The 21,945-nt window shown below is 40.1% G+C and overlaps 2 protein-coding genes across 4 annotated transcripts in view; one reads left to right on the top strand and one right to left on the bottom strand.

The window, feature by feature from the left end:
- Positions 1–1,482: 1,482 nt before the first annotated feature.
- On the bottom strand, positions 1,483–4,883 carry dio1 (iodothyronine deiodinase 1). The gene is made up of 4 exons (XM_058073175.1): positions 4,482–4,883; positions 3,606–3,749; positions 3,149–3,348; positions 1,483–2,049 (listed from the first exon to the last, which is right to left on the bottom strand). Exons 1-4 carry the CDS (start codon positions 4,816–4,818, stop codon positions 1,984–1,986), a joined length of 747 nt encoding a protein of 248 aa, XP_057929158.1. The 5' UTR covers positions 4,819–4,883; the 3' UTR covers positions 1,483–1,983.
- A 3,051-nt stretch (positions 4,884–7,934) lies between these two features.
- Positions 7,935–21,945, top strand: part of LOC131129862 (zinc finger protein GLIS1) — an 84,432-nt gene continuing 70,421 nt past the window's right edge. For all 3 annotated transcript variants that reach the window (XM_058073780.1, XM_058073779.1, XM_058073781.1), the window contains exons 1-2: positions 7,935–8,140; positions 8,222–8,536. In XM_058073780.1, the coding sequence (XP_057929763.1) occupies positions 8,272–8,536 (265 nt within the window). In that variant the 5' untranslated portion in view covers positions 7,935–8,140; positions 8,222–8,271. The remainder of the gene's footprint in view (positions 8,141–8,221; positions 8,537–21,945) is intronic.

The raw sequence follows: 21,945 nt of genomic DNA, 5'->3' as shown, positions 1-21,945 counted from the left end.
GTTTATGCAGAGATAAGATTACATCACATTGCTCAAACTGTGCATGGCGCATGCACACGTATTCTACTTTATCATTTGCAGACAGTAAACAGCTGCTGATGGAGCTCTGTCTGTGTGTGTGTGTGTGTGTGCGTCCATACATGAATCGTCCTTTGTAGGATAAGCTACATTAGAGGAATAACATTGGATGTTTTTGTCAATTTATCAATTCTGGTGACCTATTTAAGTCATTTTGTGTTGCTTTAGTTGGTTAGTTGAAACCAGTGGTTCTCAAGTATTTTCCATCATGGCCCCACTGGGGGACAGAAATGTTTTTGCACACCCCTCATTTTAAATCCTGGAAACTGATATCTATGTATCTGTACTGTACAGACTGAAGTTGAAACTGTAAATACAACAAAATGGAGAGCAGTGAAGCATACAGGCGTATTCAACACTGAAACTGTAAGAGTACAACAAATTCATACATGTTGGCAGGTCTTCACTAATACCAATATTGAAAGTCCTCTCTGCCTCTCAAGCCCCCCTGAGAGATCACTGCACCCCCACCCTTTGGGGCCTGCCTCACTATTTGAGAAGAACTGGTTTAAACCCAATGTCTAAACCCTATATGGATAGAAACAAACTGGATGAACCTGCTGTTCTAGTGTGCAGGCTGCAACGTGCCCCTCCTGTCATGAGACCACGCAGCAGTAGAAAGTTCAGGTTTTAAAAGCAAATTGTCTAATCACATTTAGAATCACTACCAGATGGCTGTTTGATGTCATTGCAAAAGGCACAAAGCAGCTTATCAAAAGCCTTATCTTAGGGATGAGAAAAAGTAACATTCCTATCTGCTTTGATAGATTTGTGTCCAAAATACAGTATATGGTCACAGAGGTGAACATTGGATGGTAAGGGAAGTTTACAAAAATGGACAGTTCCAGACAGAGGAAGACCTCTATGAAGCAATCTTCACCCCCTGGAGCAACATTCCCACTAGCCTCCTATACAAAAACTGGCATCAAGCATGCCCAAACAAAGTTTTGAGCTGATTAGCAAGAATGGTGCAGCTACTCATTTTTAGCAAGGGTTTTGCTTCCTGCCAAGACGGTCTGTTTTCATTTATTCCACCCACGGCCCATCTCCAGGCATGCCCATTCTGCTGTGATTGGTCACAAGCCGAAAGTGCTTCCTCACTACGAACCACATAAGGACATCCACCCCTCTGTGACATCACAAAGGGACAGTTTTACCCGCCATCCAAGCTTCTTTCAGGGCTCACTTCCAAATGTGCAAACCTCATTATCTGAAACTTTGGCATTGTTTAACACGAGAATACACAATTGTAACTACATTTATAGGTCAGAAAAGTAGAAAAAGCATAATGGGTCCCTTTTAAAATTTTGATCAGGAGTGTAGTATATACACTGTATAATTATATGGTGAGCTTGAATGTCCTGTAATGGAATAAATAACATGTAATAATGACCAAAACTCCACACCACCAGTTGAACTAGAAAGCCTTTATTCTGATAGCAACAATACAACAATAGTGTGTGAGAAGCAACCTAGTTGTAATGTTAAGTGTAAAAAAAAATCCCAAATAAATCACAGAAGGGCCAATTTTAAAGCCTTCAAATCACAGCTACCAGAGGTTTACGCTGCAATCATCATATAAAAACCAGTCCCTTGTGGTGAAATTATTTGGCACATCATCTGACAAAAGATTAATTATGACAACACACCTGACAATCATTACTGCAAAGCCCTCAAGAACCCCTTTAGTGATCGCTGAAACCTGATCTCACACTCTGGTGTGTCGCTTTATCAGGATACAGAGTCCAACGGTTTCATCTGTAGCCGTCATGTAGAAACAAAGAGAGGGGGGTGAGATCAAGCTCAGAGGTCACTAAAGTGTTTTATGTGTTTATAGAGCAATTAATGTGTTTGTGAAAGCAAGCTAAACAACTTAGTAGCTCTCCAACAAGCGACCTGTCCTCCTTACTTCATCTTCTCCAGGACGGAACGTACCTCCTCTGGTTTGTAGCCCCAAGGCCCCATGTTTCCCTACAACAATGACAAGAAAATCTTCATTCTCACTTTGTCATCCACAGACCACCACACTTGTACTTTTTCCTGTAAATGCACATTTTTTGGCACCACTCGAGTCAGCCTGGAGGCGGGCCAAGAATTCCACAGCTATCTGTGATCGTCTCTCAAGACTAGACACGCGATTGCGTGGTCCAAAGGGACATTTATGTCCTGCTGCCTGTACTTCTAATCACGCTATTTACAGGAACGAAAGAGAGCAGTCAATGTAACAAGGAAACGTTTCTTCTTTCATCAGAAATGCATGCTATAGTTGGAAAAATAACTGCACTTTTTGGGGAATTTTCCCATCATTCACAATCCCGATGTGAAATATGAACACATTTATTTCTCTTATCCACATCAGAGTCGCGAGGGTATAATGCTTTTTTGGGAGGGAATTGCACTTTTTTTTATATTGCACATACTTCTTTCCCTTTTCTGTGCATTCAATTGCAGGAAAATGAGTTAATATAAGCTAGCTAACAATGGACATCATAAGAAATAGGTATTTTGACGCTAAAGCCCTCACAAAAAACCCCTAAAAAACCGTCAGCAATGTTCATAAGGGACCTCTACGTATATTAACCAAGCGACAGTGACATTGTTGTAGCAGCTAACACAAAAAACTATATTTATCTGAAATAGGTGTGTCCCAATGATGTGTATTGTTAGCGAGCTCATATAGATAAGATAAGCGGTATTGAAAATGGATGGATAGATAGCTCAGGTTCAAACTGTTACCATGATTAATTGTACAAGCAATGTAAAATAAGTACTTTAAAATAAATACTTAACTGCCATGCATGTTTAAAAAGTAACCATTGCTATTATTAAAAACAAAATGCAATCCTTACTTCATTGTTGAAGATGTATTGCGAGTTGTGTTAATGTTCTCAACAGTCATACAGCGTAAAAAGAAAAAAAACTTGATCACAGAAGTAATACAAAGTATATGGAGTCATGTCCCATAATTTCCACTCATATTTGAGTCGTGCAAGTGTAAAAAGAAGTTAACCCAGGTAAAACTTAAAAACACTGTAGGTTGTTTGTTAGAGCTTATGTCAAGCACACTCACCTTGTAGACAACTTTCCTCTTATGCAGCACATAAAGCCTGTCAGGCATGGCGCCATATTTGATGGCGGTGATGTTGGTCATGTCGTCCACCACCACTGGACAGAGTGGGTCTTCTTTCATGACCAGCTGTCCTGCAGACAGCCTGTCCTCCAGGCTCTGGTGCTTGTTGATGTCGATGTTATTGGTGAAGGCCCAACCATCTGAAACAAACATAAACAAACACCTATTAGCAGTCTTTATTATAAATATAAAACTACTTAACACAGAAAATGCTAATGTTTATGTAGGTTTTCTTTATTTATAGCAGATTAATCTATATGTTGCCCAGTGTTAATTGTAAAATTAATCAAATAAACTAAAACGGCATTAAATGTATTACATTTGACTGCAGCAGTACTGCAGCAATATGCTTTGCATACACATCCTTTTTTCTGTATGCTCAACCTAGCTGACCCACCAGTTGAATGCGCCTCCTCCATGTAGACCACAAGAAAGTCGGCCACGTCGCTAAAGTCCTGTACAAGCCGTTTGAACTCGGCAAGTTTGGACATGAACGGTGGTCAGGTGCAGCTTCCAAAGCTCAGCACCAGGGGCCTTTGACCTGTGTAGAGAAGCAGCAAGCATGGAGGTTAGCTTCATGGATGAGGGACTCTCTAACAGGACTCTGTTCAGGCCAGCCTCCAGAGCCTTCATACGTCTACCATTCAACCATTCAATCTCTGAGATTTACTGGGACATCACAGGATGTCACCCAGTAAGTTTCATACAAATCTGATGCAGCATTTCAGAATAAAGGTACTGTGAATTCCGCATACTGTATGTGACTGTATTTACATTTGAATTTAGAGAGCAATTTTAAATAGTCCCCCAGTAATCATTCAAAACATTTTACTCTACAGTGCCAAGATGTCATCCAGTAGGTTTCATGCAAATCTGAATTAATGTGAATTTACTAGGATTCACTAGAACATCCAAAGATGTCACAAAATAAGTTTTATCCAAATGTGAAGACGTCTTTCATAAAAAGGTACTGTGAAATCTGTAATCTACAATTACAGAAGTTACTACATAATCCAAGGATGCCACAGTTTCATGAAGAAAGTTTCATACAAACCCGGTGCAACCTTTCAGAATAAAGGTACGGTGACATCTACATACTGTATGTGACACTTTTTACATCTGATTTTAGACAGCAATCTTTAAAAAAGTCCCCATTGTCATTCAACAATTCCACTTCCGATTTACGCGACACTTCCACTTCCACCCATGAAAATCAGAAGCAGCATTTCAGAATAAACCCCCCCTGTGAAATCTGCAGCTGTGACTGACGCACCTTTAAGAAATTGGCAGATGCTGCTCTTCTCTTTGTTCATGGTGACAACAGGTGAGTCGGGGGCCTCTCCCCCTACAAACGCCTCTTGTCCCAGAGACATCCACATGTGCCGTGAGGCGACTTTGACGAAAGCTGACGACAAAAAGGTCGGACCCCAGTCTTCGTACCTGAATTTGGGATTCTTGGACATGAGGATCGTTTGATCAGATTTAAGGATAGCTTTCTTCGCCAAGCTTGGTGAAATAAGATGCACGATTCGAAGCAACGTGATATAACAGATCAAATACAAGCACATGCATGCTGTCTGAAGATAGACTCCCACTTTTTGCAGAAACATGACGGCTCGATTGTGTCTCCTCAGTTTGGAGAGTCGTCACTAGATATACAACGTCTGTTTACGCCTACAGGGAGTGATGCCTTCACTTACGGCTCGTAATTTTTACAATTCCATGCTGTGTAATTAGAATACTTAAATATATTCATTTTTAACCATTTATTCAAGATATTCAACGTCTACGACATTCAATTAAGGTGACCCATATTAAAAAAAAAAAATCGTTTACAGAGAAATACACCCGTATAAAATGACCTGTTTTTCCCCTACACAGTTTTCAGCCTAGTACCAAAGCCTCATGGATAGAGTATATGGATATACGGACCTGCTCAAAATCTTAAGACCAATTGAAAAATAGCTACGATTTCATGAGGTTTTACTTAGAGCTGCAATATGCACAAGAAAGAAGGGGAACTGGGACCAAAAGCATTTTGAAAAAGTAATTTATTAATTCAACTGAAATAGACTTTGTATCAGCTGATCAAAAGTTTAAGACCATCACTCAAAAAATTACAAAAAACAAAAATAAATTCTCAGTAGGACTCAGTAACGAGTAGCTCCAATGTTCTTGTTAATCACTGCAAAAATTGGTGTGTCTTGACGGAACAATCGAGACAAATTGTGTCTAAATTGAACAATCTCGGCATACAACTACTGTTTTGAAGACAGAACATAAGTGTTATAATGACAACAAAATAACAAAATTAGTAAATTTTAAAAAAAAGTAGCCGGCGAATGCGATAGCCACTTGTAGCTTGCCTGTGGAACAAAAATGAGCTAGCTAGCTGCCGCCAGAGAGGCACGGAGAGCCAGGAAAGATGTGTAAACAAATATGGCAGAAAGCCGAAGAAGACTGAAACATCAGCGATCATACACGCTGGTTAGATAGGCTAAGCTCTTGACTATAGAGAAAAAACAATCAAACAAGAAACTGATTTGCAAGCAAATATATTTGAAAATCTCATTTTGGGTTTGAAAATCTCATTTGTGGGTTTACAAATTGTTGTGGGCGGGGCCTCCTCTGAACAACTGTCTCAACTTCTGGCAACTTCCGCCTTCAGTTGCACACAGTGTTGCCAACTTTTCAAGCTTATTGCAAAGCCAGAAGCAACTATAGTATCAAATCTAATGACTTTTCCTGGTGTTGTTGGAGAGATGTCTGGTATTTGGGGACTTAAAAGTGAAAGCACATATCGTTGTGCAGTTTCTGTTCTCACTGAACAGCAGGGGGTGCTGCTGAGAGGTCTGCCCCATCCAAAAGCAGTCACAAGCTGTCAGTGCACTGTCAGCTTCCGTGGCATGCTGAGACCATAGTGAAGCTCCACACATCCATGAATCATGCATGCCTGAGACGCAATGCCGCTGGGGTGGATCTCATGCTTTGAGCAGGATGTTTGTGAATTTTCATTTCACTGCTCATAACACTCAAAAGTTCAATTCCACCCTCGGCCATCTCTGTGTGGAGTTTGCATGTTCTCCCTGTGCATGCGTGGGTTTTCTCCGGGTACTCTGGTTTCCTCCCACATTCCAAAAACATGCTAGGTTAATTGGCGACTCCAAATTGTCCATAGGTATGAATGTGAGTGTGAATGGTTGTTTGTCTATATGCTCCCTGTGATTGGCTGGCGACCAGTCCAGGGTGTACCCCGCCTCTCGCCCGAAGACAGCTGGGATAGGCTCCAGCATGCCCGCAACCCTCGTGAGGATAAGCGGTAGAAAATGAATGAATGAATGAATAACACTCAAACATTACACAAAGTCACTTACCTGTCAGTGTGTCCGATGGTGTGATAGAAGAACGTTGTGTGACAAATGAAACAAATATTTCTAACTGCAAGATAAAAGGTGGTATAGGTGATGGCCAGTTTTAAATGAACAATTCAATAATCAACTTTATGTGTAGTTCTAAATGTAATTGTTTTACTCATTATTTACACTCATGCCAAAACATTTTTTTTCCCTTGAAAATATTTTTTTGTTTGATTGGATAAAAAGACAAAATTTCTCTCCATACAGTCGCGCAAAGTTCAATCCTTGAAAACAAACACACAACACCCTTTTTTTAGAACGCTTTAAACGCTCTCACAGCCCTATGTCACTTGTTGGACTTGGTGGACTTCACATCATAGCCGCTAGATAGCGCTGTATAACAGTATATAGGGCACTGGACAAGAAGCGATGGATGTTTCTCCCAAATTAAGCCATAATTATTTCATTTTATTATTATGAATTATTTTATCATTTCATAAAATGTATTAAGAAAGTCTAAGATCTATACGTTTGAGCATTTGCCCCCACATCTTTGACTATGTGACAATATGATTCTGTCACAAAGAGAAACTTTGACTTGTGGGTTTGTGAAATCAGCAGAGTTTCTGTCCTATAGAATATGTTTAACTAGTGTCTTTGCAGTATCTTTGGAGATGGCCGAATTGAGCAAATGCACAACATCCAAATGCTTCAAACACAAAAATGATCTAAAAACAAAGCACACAAACGCCATAAAACACAGGCTGCAAATTAAAATGCTGAAAACAGCGCAGGATTTAAAAAAAATGCCAAAGAGAAATAATCAAAATGGCAAAACACAAGCAAACACATGCACAATATTTTTCTTTATTGTTAAACACTTTGTCGATCGCATGCACAATAATACCGTAAGATATTACGTCAAAGTCTTTAAAGACGAATATGGCTCATGCAGACAGGCACCTCTGGTAATCTGGCTAACTTCCTAGCTTGGCTCACTTCCGGTTTGTTTGGGAAGTTGCATGTGTTTTTGTCATTTTCTGCATTTCTAATTTGTTTGTTTTTCCATCCTGCAGCACAAAGTATATAAAAAAGTGTAATAATGATGTACCTTCTGCCATCAAGTGGAAGACCATTTAATTGTTTTGTCTGACACTATGCGTCGTTGGCACAGATAAATGAACAAAGATATATTACTTATGGTAAATAAATGTCAAATTGGATGGGTACACTTGACAGCTCTTATGTGTCGCAGCACAATGGTTGGGAATCATGTAGATCATTTGGTGAAGTAAACGGATGTAACAGTGAAGGGACTGGCATACAGAAATGTGTCGATCCTGATATCTCATCCTCTCACAGAACACGGAGCGCCGTCATTGGTGCGCCTGAATGCTGCAGCTCGGGTCCAGATATCTGGTGTCAATCAGAACCCAGAAAGAAAGGAAGTGGGAGGGAGGTGATGCTGATCCTCAGAAAGGATGCTATCGATCAGCCTCGCAGATGTTTTGCAATCAGACGGCACATGCACATGTGTATAAGCCCACATTTTTTCTTCTTAACAGCTGATATTGAGGTAGGTGTTACTAATCAATACTTTATCCAACTTTCTGAAAAGTTCCAGCAAGTGACTCATTTAAAAAAAAAATCCCGTAAGGTAATGCAAGCAGCAACTTATCCGAGCTCCGCGGTGAAGCCGACGTTTCGATGCAGAACTCCTTACCGCTGTCCGGGATGGTGAGCCACTGTCAGACCCCCACCTTCAGCGACTTCTCTGCCGCCCAGACGCGATCGGTGTACGGCGGCAGGGCGGACACATGCGCGCGGCGAGCCGGAGCCACCGGCTACGGAGCAGCTCTGGCTTACCGGAACCCACACCAGCAGCACCACCACGATGACAGCAGCCCCAAACGTAAAGTGCACGTAGCTGCCAAAGCTCCACGCTCCTGCTTCACTTTCCCATCACTGCAAGGTAGGATGCTAAATATGTTTTTGCTTATTGCAAAGTACACAACCATTGACCGTTGATCCTTTGCCAAAGTGACCAATTATAACAGCTTATTTGAGATGGATCAACACTCAAATGCTCCTGCAGAGCACAGCTGCACAAGTCATTCAACATTGCTTCTGTGCATTCAATGGGAATTTATTTGAAGCAAAACAAGGCAAAGCGATGATTGGTGGGGATGTTGGTTAGCCCTTCCATTATACTAAAACATGGTTTGTTTAAAAAAAAAATACAGTTAATAGTTTGGAACACAATTTTTATTGCACCGATTATCACAGTGCAATTGATTTGGAAATCGATTCCAGGCCAGCTGTGAGACAATCCACTATGTGCACCACTACCCTATTTCATGTCCATGCATGGATTCATCAGTAAAATTGTAGTGGGCACTGTCACATGCAGAATATCTCTTTAAACACCACATGTACACTACAGCTTTACAGATGTTGTGTCAGGTATTGTGATAAAGACAAATAGTGGTGTTAGTTATATAGATTGTCCCAAAGGTTTGACCTTATTCTGTTGTTGAATAAGAAATGGTTGCTCAAATGATCTAAAATCTGAATGAGATGTAGACGGCCAATTTGACATGTCATGTTACAGGAGTGCATATATTGAATATTTTTGAAGGTATGTGAAATCGGTTTTATATACCGGTATAATCGGTATTATATACCGTATATGTTGGAACTTAAATGTATATTTTGTCTACTTACATTAATTAATAGGATATATTGCAACATTTTAAATCCTTTAAAATGTCTTGGGACACTTTTTTTGTGGGAAAGGAGGTTGTAACATTTATTTATTCATGACTTTGATATATATCCAGTGTCTAAGTGGAGCATGGCATCCATCAGAATGCCACAATTTAAAGAAAGACTAAATTTCTAACTGATATGACTTGGTTTGGTCAACTAGACAGGTTTGCATACTGACCATATGGGCATTCAGTGGAAAGTGGGCATTCTGCAAGATGCTCCATCATGTTTAGTTGTGAGAGCAAACAAGATGAAGCGGATGTAATTATCGCGTCCTAAATTATGATTGGACGGACCAGACTTTTTTTTTTTATTAGCAGCCATCCTTGCAGCAAGAAGGGAAATCAACATATTTGATTATTGTTTCTTCTTCTTACCAAACACAAACCATATGTCCTCAGAACAGCCTATAACATCGTTGCCCGGGCCTTCCATTCCCCCAAAATGAATCGTCCCATTGTCCCACGTGACGCTTTTGAATTCCCTCCCCGTCAATTATGGATTATGCCAAGCAGATTGACACAGAGGAAGACACGTGTGTGTTTGTCTCCGAGGTCTCTGCAAGGCAAACAGTTTCAATATCTTGCGGGTTGATGTATTAAATTTGTTTTTCAGCCTCCCACGGAGTGCTAAAAAACATGACCCCACATCTGCTCCCTACATCAAAACATACCCGACTTGAAATGATTTAGAATTTGTAAATCTGTTGAGTTCTACACGTGCGTCATTGTATTTTAGCATGAATTCTGGGGATTTGTTGTTTGAGGGTATTATGGTCAAACAGTGAGGGCGGTAATACTGATCCCGGTTCTCATCATCCTTTTGTACCATGCCTCATTTCACATTGATCATATTACATCCTTGCCTTCAGGGGGATATAGCACTGGAATTTAAACTGGAATTATCTCAGCCGTTAGTTTAGACTCATATGGGCAGGAAACACTGAACAAACTTAGGCTGCGGTGTTTATCCCCATGGAAGTCAGACAGTGGGATTCCAAAATTCAAAGGCTTTATTGTCATATGTGGAATAAATCAAAGCAGTGGAATTCTTATGTTTCTTCATCCTGAGGTCATCAGTTATTATACTGAAAATATACCAGGACTAAAAAGTAAATAACCTACGTGCATGCCGGATGATTTTATTGACTGTGGTGACGCATTTCCTGTATATTCATCCACTGTGCTATAAACACTAGTTCCCACTAGTACCCACAAATGATCTACACACTTGACCCCCACCTTGAAAAAAAAGAATATGTGGTTTTGAGTGAAGCGTGCACTCTCGCATCATTTGATACCTTGCTATAGGTCTTTGGTGGAAAATTGTTTGAGGTACAGAACAGTGATTGGCTCACCTTTTTGGGTTACGTTTAGCTCTTGTCTGTCTGTTTATTGACTCAGACTTTGAGAGGATGAGTAATGACCGTTTTTTGATTGGCTCAACGTTTGCGTCACACATCCCGTTTCCCATATGCGCAGTATTACAGTATGTAGCTCATGGCTGAGTTTTTTATGTTACTAGATACGTAAAAACTCTGATATAAAAGCTCTGATATATTTTTGTAAAAGTCTGATCACCTCCTGGTTATTTTGGGTATAAAATCCTCCATATTGGCAGGCAAATTAAGTCATTCATTCACCAGAGCATACAGATATCTTGCATTTTGACTCGCTGTTCTTCAGCTGCTGCTGGCCCTTCCTCTATATGGAAGTACGGCAGCAACAAGCACCTTCCAACTCACATATGCCCCCACTCCTTCAGGATGAAGCGGTACCGCAAGTGCCTCTTGTAAGATATTTAACTGTATTTTATTGTCAGATTAGCAAGAATAATGATGCCACACTACATAAAAAACATTACACAGTCATGGTTTATAGTAAATGTTTCTGCAACATTATATTATTGGCGACATGCTGACAAACAGAAGCAGCACACATAAGGTAGACCGGGTTAGGCGTTTGCATGCTCTGTATTTGATCCGGGAATGTGCAAATTCTGTGATTTATACTATTTACACTAAATACATATATAGTATAATACATTTCTCTGCCTCACAGGACTCCTGTGACTGCACATCACTGGTATCTAGTATGCATAACCTCTCAAACCAAGTCATACCAGTTTTTAAGTAATTGTTTACAGTATTCCCTTTAAAAGGGACCTTAATTTCCAGGTGTGCTACTAGTTGCTTTTGACCTTTGTAGAAGCCTCCCTCTCCACTTTATACTATGGGTCATGATAGACAAACACGGTGTCTACATCGTATCTGTAACACTGACATTTACAGCAGAGTTTAAAGGGAAAGTGGCATGGAGCATTCTGCTGCAAAAGCTGCTAAAATATATACAGTGGAACCTCATTGAATCTGTTCCAGAGGTTCCGATTCAAAACAGAACATACGCTAAATGAATAAATTTTTTTGCATAAGAAATAATGCAAAGCCAATGAATCCATTCTAAACACCCCAAAATGTTATTATTTTACACTAGGTTTACATGCAGAAAACATGCAGAAATTAATATGATGATAATGATAAATGATAATATAATGATAATGTAGGCAGTAGAATCCACACTTTGTGTTTTGCAATGAGTTATGTCTTGAATTCATTTGTGTTTCTCACCTTCTTTAGCGAAATGCTGGCACTTGCAACTTGCTTTGGCTCCATCGTTGGTTATTTTGCAGCCGTTATCAGTAAGCAAAACAGTACTTCGCAAAGAACTACAGAGTCAACTGCTGATGACATGATAGATGGACAACATAGCTGGGGGGGACATAAACACTTCACAGCGATGAGTTGAGTGAAATTATTACAGAATAAAAATATAGCTGAAATAATGAATTAGTTGCTTATTAATGAAATACATTATTAAAGAAAAAACATGGCACCCTTGAACTAAAACTGCACTCCACTCTGAATTTGTTCTGTTGACCTTTATTGACTTTCTGTAGAAATTCACCAGGATCTTTTTCACATAAATATTTATCCAGCTATAATTGTAGGACTCGTAAAATTTTGTGTGTGTATGTATATATTTTTTTACCTCTCCCTAAATGGCTTTCAACGTCTTAAATTGCCCCATGATTGGAGATGTAATTGCTTTAAGGCTGCTTCTAATGTTCCTCACGGTGATTAGTTGCACTTGTGAGACACACTTAAGGTTATCTATGAAAGCTTTACACGAGACTACATATAAAATGTAGGAATTTTACCTTGATATTAAACTGATTACTGAAAGTGATTAAATGGCCAACATATTCTTTTAGCTGTCGATGCATTTGAGCACCTCTGCATCACTCTTTGAAGCAGCTGCTATCCCAGATGTTAGGAAATGCTGATTAGGTGGAATAATTGTAGGATTTGGCTTTTTATTGGACTTTTAGTTATGTTCGGTGTTTGTTTTATATGTGTCATCACGAAATGTCGAGCAATGGGAGTAACATTATTCTAAGACAGTAAATTCCCATGAGACAGTCCACGTTTTTGTGTGAGTGTGCAGTGAGTTATGGGCGAACGAGAGGGTACTTCTCCTGCTGCCTGTCCCTGGGAAGAGTGTTAGAGGGCATAAATGTTTGCAACATGTTTCACTGATTCACAAAGCTGAGGCCCAGTGATGCTTCCGCAGCGGTATTCCCGTAAAGCTCACGTCTGGCCTGACACGATGGGAATGCTGGGTAATGGAATGAGTCAGAGCAGATGGGGGAGAGAGGAAAGACCAATGATCTAAGCGGTTGATTCACATCAATCCTATGTGATGGCGTATATGCATACATGAGCTTGTAGTATGTGGTTACATTATCAAATAAAAATGTACAGTAGGATGCTAGTTGACTGCTTTGAAACTGATTTTCACATTTCAAATAAGTAAGTAGTTAATTTTACAGGCAGTGTTTTAATTTAATGTTATTCGGTGTTGTAAGAAGCACATTCAATTTTTTTGTTGTATGTTGTATTCTCGTGTTAAATGATGCCAAAGTTTTAGATAATGAGGTTTGCGCATTTGGAACTGCGCCCTGAAAGAAGTCTGGGATTACTCAAAACGCTTGGTTTCAAAAGGCGTGGTAAAACTGCCCCTTTGTGATGTCACAGAGGAGTGGACTTCCTTTTATGGGCGTGGATGTAAGCCAGATAAGCTCTCTGCCCTCCCCCAAGCTCTGCTCCTTTGTTTACGTTGTTAGCAATGTCTTGTACGGGAAAAGCCACATTTGTTTACAATTCCTAAAGATGCCACCATCAAGCACAAGTGGTTGGAGTGGTTGGAAATGCATTTTAATATGTCAACGGCATTTCACCCTGGACTGTTTTGTGCACATGGGCCAGTATGCACCTGGACTAGCTGACAAACGTTACCTGGTCGTGTCGAAGAGTCAGAAGGGCAAGCAGTAAGTAACAATTAATCAATGTCTTAACTACTATGTTTATTTAGTAACTCAGGGAGCAAAAACGCTTGACTGTAGAGCATTATAGAGTGTGCATACAGGGAGCGGGGTTGCGAATAGACGTTTCTATTGCTAATACATGAAAACAGACTGTTATCATGGGAAGCATGAAATCCAAAGAAATGCAGCTTGTTATTGTGTGTAGCTGCTCTATAGGAGTCCACAACTCAATTTAACTGGCTTAAAAATGAAAAATGAGAAAATGAGCTTAATAGGTCCCCTTTAAGTTAAGAATAAATAAATTGGAAGCTAACAAGTTAGCTTTTTAGCTAAGCCGTGGCTGTCTCTTGTGTCGCTTCAGTGATCCTCGAGTCTGTGCATTAACAATCTGGTGTAAACTAAGAATAATAGGAGTGTAAAGGGGACTAGAGAAGTGTTGTTTTATGTTTCAAGGGCTCTAATAATGGTAAATAATGGTTTCTATGCTGTAACTATGAAAATATTCTATTTATTAATACTGAATCATAATTCACTTATTGTGGTAACTGTATAGATGCTTGCTAAGCTCAGGTCTGAAATGATATGCTGAAGTTTTGTGAGGTTTGTTGTGGTGAATGTTGGTGAGACTGGAATATTTCAGTTTCGTCATATGTCATGAAAGCTGTCCTTACTTTTTTTATTTTTTATTTATGGTCCAGTTGAGAGTACTGTGAATGCAGCCATAGATGTTCTAGTATACGTATGTCGTAACATACAAAACTTGAAAAGTGAACGTTTCTGTCTCGTCACCACCAGTCAGTATCAATCAGGCCAAATGTTCTAATCCTTGACCAGTGTGGTAAGGCTATGGCATCTCGTGGCACCTCAAAGAGATTCTGAAGCTCTGCCAATGCCTAAAAAAGACAAAATGAAAAAAACAATACGGTTTTGAGTCAGTGTTGAAATATTTTTGGAATACCGGGAGAAAATGTCTAATCAAGGAAAAGCTGCTAGCTGTTGGCTCGGACGTACATCATAAAAAATGTATTTTTAGTTCACATCATGCCTCAAGAAGTGCTTACCCAAGCTTCATACGCTACACTTTTCACTGATGAGGGGGAATAAGCTGCCAGGTCCTTTGAATTACACAGACTTGTTTAACCAAGATGAAGACTTTCTTTTTTGCGTGTTCACATTCGGACACCGTGCATGCCTCAGCTGACCGCATGTCTATAGAGGCCGCGTGACTCATGCATTTTCAGACGGCGACCGCTCGGCTCGGCGTGTGACTTAGCACACGGCTGGCTTTTGGATTTACATCTGGCCTGTGCCACTTGCTGTTCTTGGCTCCACGCTGATGTGTTTCATCAAGGAAAAATCCCACTGTCGGCAGTTAAGACGACGCTGTTTGCCGCTGGGCCTGCTGCTGCCGTGGACTTCGCAGCTGTCGGCTGGAATGACAGGCAGCGAGACAAAGATGGTAGGAGAGAGTTGTGGCCTCTAGAGACTGGCTGAAGGACCAAACCAGAACCGAACCAGCCAAAAGAGCATAAAGCAAACACAAGAGTACTGAATTATGACCATGACTAGTAGCGATTTTTGCATAAGGATCCAGCAGATGGTGCTGTGGTTGTTCAGTGAAGAAGTTGTATGAATTAACGTCTCTAATCAGTGACCTGGGCGGCACGGCGGTCGAGTGGTTAGCGCACAGACCTCACAGCTAGGAGACCAGGGTTCAATTCCACCCTCGGCCATCTCTGTGTGGAGTTTGCATGCGTGGGTTTTCTCCGGTTTCCTCCCACATTCCAAAAACATGCTAGGTTAATTAGAGACTCCAAATTGTCCATAGGTATGAATGTGAGTGTGAATGGTTGTTTGTCTATATGTGCCCTGTGATTGGCTGGCCACCAGTCCAGGGTGTACCCCGCCTCTTGCCCGAAGACAGCTGGGATAGGCTCCAGCACCCCCGCGACCCTTGTGAGGAAAAATACAGGAAAGCAGTAGAAAATGAATGAATGAATCAGTAACCTGCAGTCGTCCGGACCGTGATCTACAAAAGCAAATAACTGCCGGGGTTTAGCACCAGGTAAAAACATTGTCACTAAGGACTGTGGCTGTAGGCAACCTTCTGATGTAGTTTTTAATGGCAGTAGCTGCTTTAAAATGTTGGTTATGTTAATATTGTTTACAATGACCTCATCAACAGTAATAATGTGGCTTTATTCCTTATGTCTATTACAACATTGGCTCTTTTACTGCTCGATGTACTTGTTAATAAATGTACCATGTGGCCAAGGACCATTTTGGTCCATTTTTGGACCATTTTTGGTGGCCATTTTCCTTTCGACTTTTCCACGCACTCCAAATTTGTGTTAAAAAGTTATTTTCAAAGTTGTTCCAACTTTGTGCAAGCAGATTCAAACTTATTCCAACTGAATCCATTGTTTCCTATAGGAATGGAGCCAATTAGTCTGTTCCAGAAAGACAAAACAAAACGTTTTTATAGTCAAAATAAGCATGTAACATTTATTGGGACACACAGTTCATGTATTATATCCAGTTAGCATTTGCTATCAAACATTGTCCACATACAAGAATAGAAAATGATTATGCAAAAGATGACGGAGCCGAGGTTAAGGCAACATATTCAAACGCTTTCAGCAATGGACACATTTTCCATTTCATCATGAAATAATACTTTAAGGGGTGGGCATGTAAGAAACACTATTTCTTTAGTGGAGTTCATGATGCGAAGCAAAGCCGCTTATCTTATGCCAGAGCCTATCCCAGCCGACTTGGGGATATGTTCCCCCCCACCCTTGTGAAGACAAGCGGCAGAGAAAGTGAATGAATGATGAATGAAAGCTTTAAATGGAAGAGTGGCTTATGCCCCACCATTTTGTCATTATAAATGCTTCATGAACCTGTATAGTGTAAACTTTGTATGCTGATCACCATTTATAATTGAATCTCAGCAGCCTGCAATTTGACGTAATGCTTCCGACACAGCTTTTTATAAGCTCTGTCACATTTTCGATTAATCAAACATTGGTTTCAACAAAGTGGTGACAAACAAAACGGGCAAATCCGACTCAAGCCCCTGAAATTTGTATGCCTTCATTAGAGTGCTGGCCAGAAATGTCCAGTTTTATTCTCACTCTTATTTTAACTTTTTTTCTTTTTTTTGCCAGGAAGCTACTATGGGGCAGTGCCTGGGCGATGCTAACCGCCATTGGCTGGCACCATCTTGCAAGACTATGAAAAACATTATATAGTCCAATGGTGCAGTTTGTATAGTTTATTGCAGCTTGTTAATGGCAGCCGGCGTCTCGGAGGAATTACTTACTCTTTATGCGCTATGCAGTCCAACTCCTGCTGTTTATTAAAATGCTAACCAAGTCTCATACTTTGATAATGGCAGCAGAGCAATATTAGAGCATTAAGTATATATGTTATTCTTTCAAGATGTATTTTTAAACCAGTCAGGAAAAGTGCAAAAAATGATATTTGAATATTAATTAAAATTAGTTTATTGTTGTGTGTGTAAACAATGGAGGCAGCAGTATAATGTGAGGAAGTGGAGGATTTGGACATGCTTTGTTCAGGTTAATACTTAAACGTCAAAAGTTGCAGGGAGTTGGGAGCCTCGCCAGTCCTGAACTGTGGACCTTAATAAAATTTTGAAGGATCCCTGCCAGCCCTGTGATCTGCATTGCTTAGGGTTATTGTTGTAGACCATAATATTTGAAAGCCAAGCCTGCTTTTCAATGAGCAAGGAGATAATGGTGGGTGATAAGAAGATGCAATTTCCCATGATGGAAACACAGTACTTCTTTTTTTGTATATGTGGGAATATTTTCTGCCTGAGAACATAATTTTCCAGCAAAGTTTTTATGGTTTTGCTTGCAGCTTTATGACAATAACACTCAAAGGCAGAGGGAACACTGTATCCCTCAACTCAGCATGGCCGTGATAATTGATTATTTGCTTCGTAAGAATTCTGTCTGGAAGTGATGAATTGTGTCTTGAAGCAACCAAAGCAAAAGGAAAGTAATTACTATAAACATAACAATTCTATGTTGACTATTTGTTAACTATTGTAGTTTTGTTTACAGTTGAGTTGTATAATCATAATTTTCTTTACACAGCTTTTGTATTGGATTCCAATAGATTGTGGGAGAGTTCCGAGGGCTGGTATATTGTTATATATATTGTTGAGTAGCATAGGGCATTTTATGGCTGCTCTTTTCATTGATGAGACATTTAAGAAAAAGCCAAGACAAAATAATACTTTTTTTAGTGCACTACTTGGCTACAACCAACAGGGATGCTGTTGATTCAGTTAGATAACATAAAGAAGCCATGAGAAGTTGCATTGAAAAAGGAGTGCAGAACATTCAGAAATAGCTATTGCTGCTACTCCAATTGTTGTGTCAGGTTCTGGATATCAAATAGGAAAGCTGATGGAAAGTATCTGCATTATTTCACCTGCTGGAACAGGATGACCAACAAACCACAGATGAGTTTGTTGCTCAAGTGTTTCCACTGGCAACAGAAGAGCCATCTGTTATCCTCTCGTCCCTCACGCCTCCTTTATAAGATCCACATCAAATTGCATCTAAAAGGAATACTGTCTTTTGGCTGGGTTTTCCAATACTTGTAAATGAGGAAATCATTCCTCTGGACTATTCCTTCTATCTTTGATTTACAGCCGCTAAAATGAAATGAGGGAGCCCTCTTTCTTTATTTAAACCCAGGGAGAAAAGTGAGTAATAGTTCACAAAACTTATGTTGGACACTGACAATCTCAAATGGGACTCAGGAACTGCTTTTGCATGTGTCATTGCATGTGTCATTAAAAAAAAAACATGTGAGCATCAATGTGTTTTTTTTTTTTTGGCAAAAGTTCTGCAGAATTGGAGCAAAGGTTCCACTGAAAAGTGGAATTGGGGAGTTAATGCTTTGCAGAACTAACTTTTGGCAACTAAATGACATTTGTTGCAACACTTGTTCTGTCCAAACAGGACACGCAGCCTTTTTTGTTTTCTTGGAAATGTGTGTTGTGAGTAAACAATGAGCCACTGATGTTCATTTTTAATTAGGTCTCGCACTGTAGTATTTTCCAAAATGTTTTAATAAGTCTAAGAGGTCCCACATTAGTGCATTTGAGGTGTTATCCAAAATGTAGCCTTGATGCTGCAATTTAAACAGGTTTTAGTGAGCTTTACTGGGAATACAGCGTTTTTCTGTAGCTTTAAAGCTGTGTTTGTCCACCCTTCTCCAACGTCTCCCTTTGCACATGTCCAATGTTAACTAATGTTAGCTAATGTTACACTAACATACCTACTATGTACATACCTACCTATTATGCTCATTTTTTCCACCCTTTGTATTGAGTTGTGGACTCCTATAGAGCAGCTACACACAATAACCTGCACAGAAAACTTTTTAGATCTTCCAGAATCCGCACCTATTCCAGCTGTATTTCCTTTGATTTGTGCTTCCTGCCAAAACGGTCTGTTTTAATTTTTTCCACCTACAGCCCGCCTCCGGGCATGCCCACTTCGCTATGATTGGTCACACGCTTCCTAACTACGAACCATATAAGGAAGTCCGCCTCTGTGTGACATCACAAAGGGACAGTTTTGCCACGCCTTTTGAAACCAAGCGTTTTGAGCCATCCCAAACTTCTTTCAGGGCTTACTTCCAAATGCACAAACCTCATTATTTGAAACTTTGCCATCGTTTAACACGAGAATACAAAATTCTAACTACATTTATAGGTCAGAAAAGTGGAAAAAGAATAATAGGTCCCCTTTAAAGTCACATTTTAACAGCAACAGCATGCAGGGTCAAGTTATTTGCTGTACAAGTAGCTGACAGACGGATTGGTGTCAGAGCTCCAGGGTTTGTTTTAAGATGTGGAGTGAAGCCTACTTTATTGTTTTTTGTTGCAAAAGGTGTCCAGCATTAAGCGTTGTCAGCTGTTTAAAAAACACACCGCTGCACATGGTTTTCATATGCAATAAACCTTTGCAACTGTGTTATATATTGCAATAAATATTTGACTGGAATATTTAGGAATACCTGGCTCTCTTCTCTGTAAGTTCTTGCCGGGACTCTACACAAAAAATTGGAAGCATGAAAGATTGTTTTCCTTTTTTTCTTTTCTGTTATTTAACTTTAACGCTTTAACACATATAAACAGTCCAATCAGGCACTTTCAGTTTTATTTTAGATTACAATCTAACTATGTTGTACATCGAAATGAATGAAATCATTGCTGTGACAGCCAGGTGCTGAGCACTTGGCGCAGCTCACTGGTGCTTTTGGGCCAATTGGAAAATGCTTTTTAGAATTTATCTGCACCCTTCTCCCATGACAAATGATTTTATTGTTCCCACACAGTTGGTTTTCATTAGATTTCTAGGCTGGGACCATGTGGACTATTGTTGTTCCTTTATTTAGCATAGATACAGGCGCTGGAGACCACATATAAAAGAACGTTTCTTGTGCACAACAAAGAAAAAGTTGACTTATTGCTTTTTCTACATTGATAATACTAGAATAGTCTCTGTGGTGTGTGGTTACTTTCTGTCAAGCTGGGTCATGCCGCTTTATGAAGCCACATCTTCACTAAAGTGAACCAAGCTCACAAACCTTTTAATCTGATTATTCGGTGTGTCTCAAATATACGAAGTCGACGTTCTGCAGCAGATGGGAGCGATAGGGCAAAACCTGCCTGTTGTCCAAGCCCTGCACTTTACCTGACCTGAGCGTGGTACATCAGGACTAGTCCCGCTAATCTTTTGCAAATGCTGTGAGTCTCCATGACTGGGCCCTCACTGAGACGGCTTAGTCAAAACAGCCCCTTCTGCTCCTGAACGCAACCCCGGCCCCTTCGCTTAATTTAAAGGCTGATTAACTAACAAATACCTGCTGCTTGTTGCATAGCATTACATAGCCCACTGCCGACTGCAGCGCTCCATAGAGTTTGACAGCATGTTTGGTGTTCTGCTGGGGGGGACACACAGACATACTGTGTTATAGGCTTTTCACCATTTGTTGGTAAGATGATACCTGACATGCTAAGTGTGCACAAGTAGTTGTCGAGAGATTAGGTTGTATAATCTTTGACCAGACCCATCAAGGCAAGGGCTTTGTTCTTCTTCTAAGAACTCGATTTTAGCTTAGAGCTCATTTTTCTTAATTGGACACAAACAACAGATTTTTGAAGCTGTTAAGCAGTTACTCCTGCTTATTGTATTGCACCAGTGGGAACATTGGGAAAACATATTTCCAGTACTTCAGATCTTAACTAGTCCAAACTAAGGGATTGACTCGAGTTTCCTTGATCGTATTTTTCTGAGATTAATAATTAATTAATTTATATTACTTTTGTTATCCTCTTTCAGCACTATCAACTACATCATAAAAATACATACCCCAAATATAGGAAGATTTGCTTAGTTGGTTTGGCAAAATGTTTACGTCGGATGCCCTTCCTGACACAACCCTATGTATTTATCCAGGCTTGGGACTGGCACGACAAGGCACTGGCTTGGGGCTACACCACAAAACTGTGGTAAGACCAGCCATGTTGTTTGGAAAACTGAGGAAAAGACAGGAAGCAGAATTGGAGGTAGCATAGATGAGGATGCTGAGGTTCTCAGTGGGAGTGACCAGGAGGCTTTGGAGATAAAGTCAGAGAGGCCAGACTGAGATGGTTGGGACATGTCCAGAGGACAGATAGTGAATATATTGGTAGAAGGCTGCTGCATTTAGAGCTGCCAGGTTGGAAAAAACCCAAGCATGGAGATTTGAACCCTTGAGATTTGATATCTAACCAATTGGCCACCGTGCAACCCAATTTGGAACAAATATGAAAAAGAAAATATTGTGCACACCTTGTATATACATACATGCATACGTATATACATTGTATAATATACTGAAAATGACAAGCGTGCAATGACAACTCTGTGAATGTTCTGAACTCCTCTTTTAATGCAATTAAATTAAGCAGAATAGAATTGCCAAGAGGAGTTGTGCCATAGCTTAAAAAATCCATGCACGGCTCAGACGCAGTCAAAGTTTGGACAAAATCACTCGCTGAATAAAACATCAGCGCTTGTCATCTTTGAGAAATGTCTTAATGGTCCAAGTGTTTAGCATGAGCTCGATGCTGAGCCAAGGAAATGTTTTCAACACAGCTCAGCAGGTCTCTGCAGTGACTTGAAATGATGAATA

The sequence above is a fragment of the Doryrhamphus excisus genome, chromosome 5, assembly GCF_030265055.1.
Source record: "Doryrhamphus excisus isolate RoL2022-K1 chromosome 5, RoL_Dexc_1.0, whole genome shotgun sequence".
Lineage (NCBI taxonomy): Eukaryota > Metazoa > Chordata > Actinopteri > Syngnathiformes > Syngnathidae > Doryrhamphus > Doryrhamphus excisus.
The sequence above is the reverse complement of the archived record's forward strand: the minus strand, read 5'-3'. Positions and strand labels throughout refer to the sequence as shown.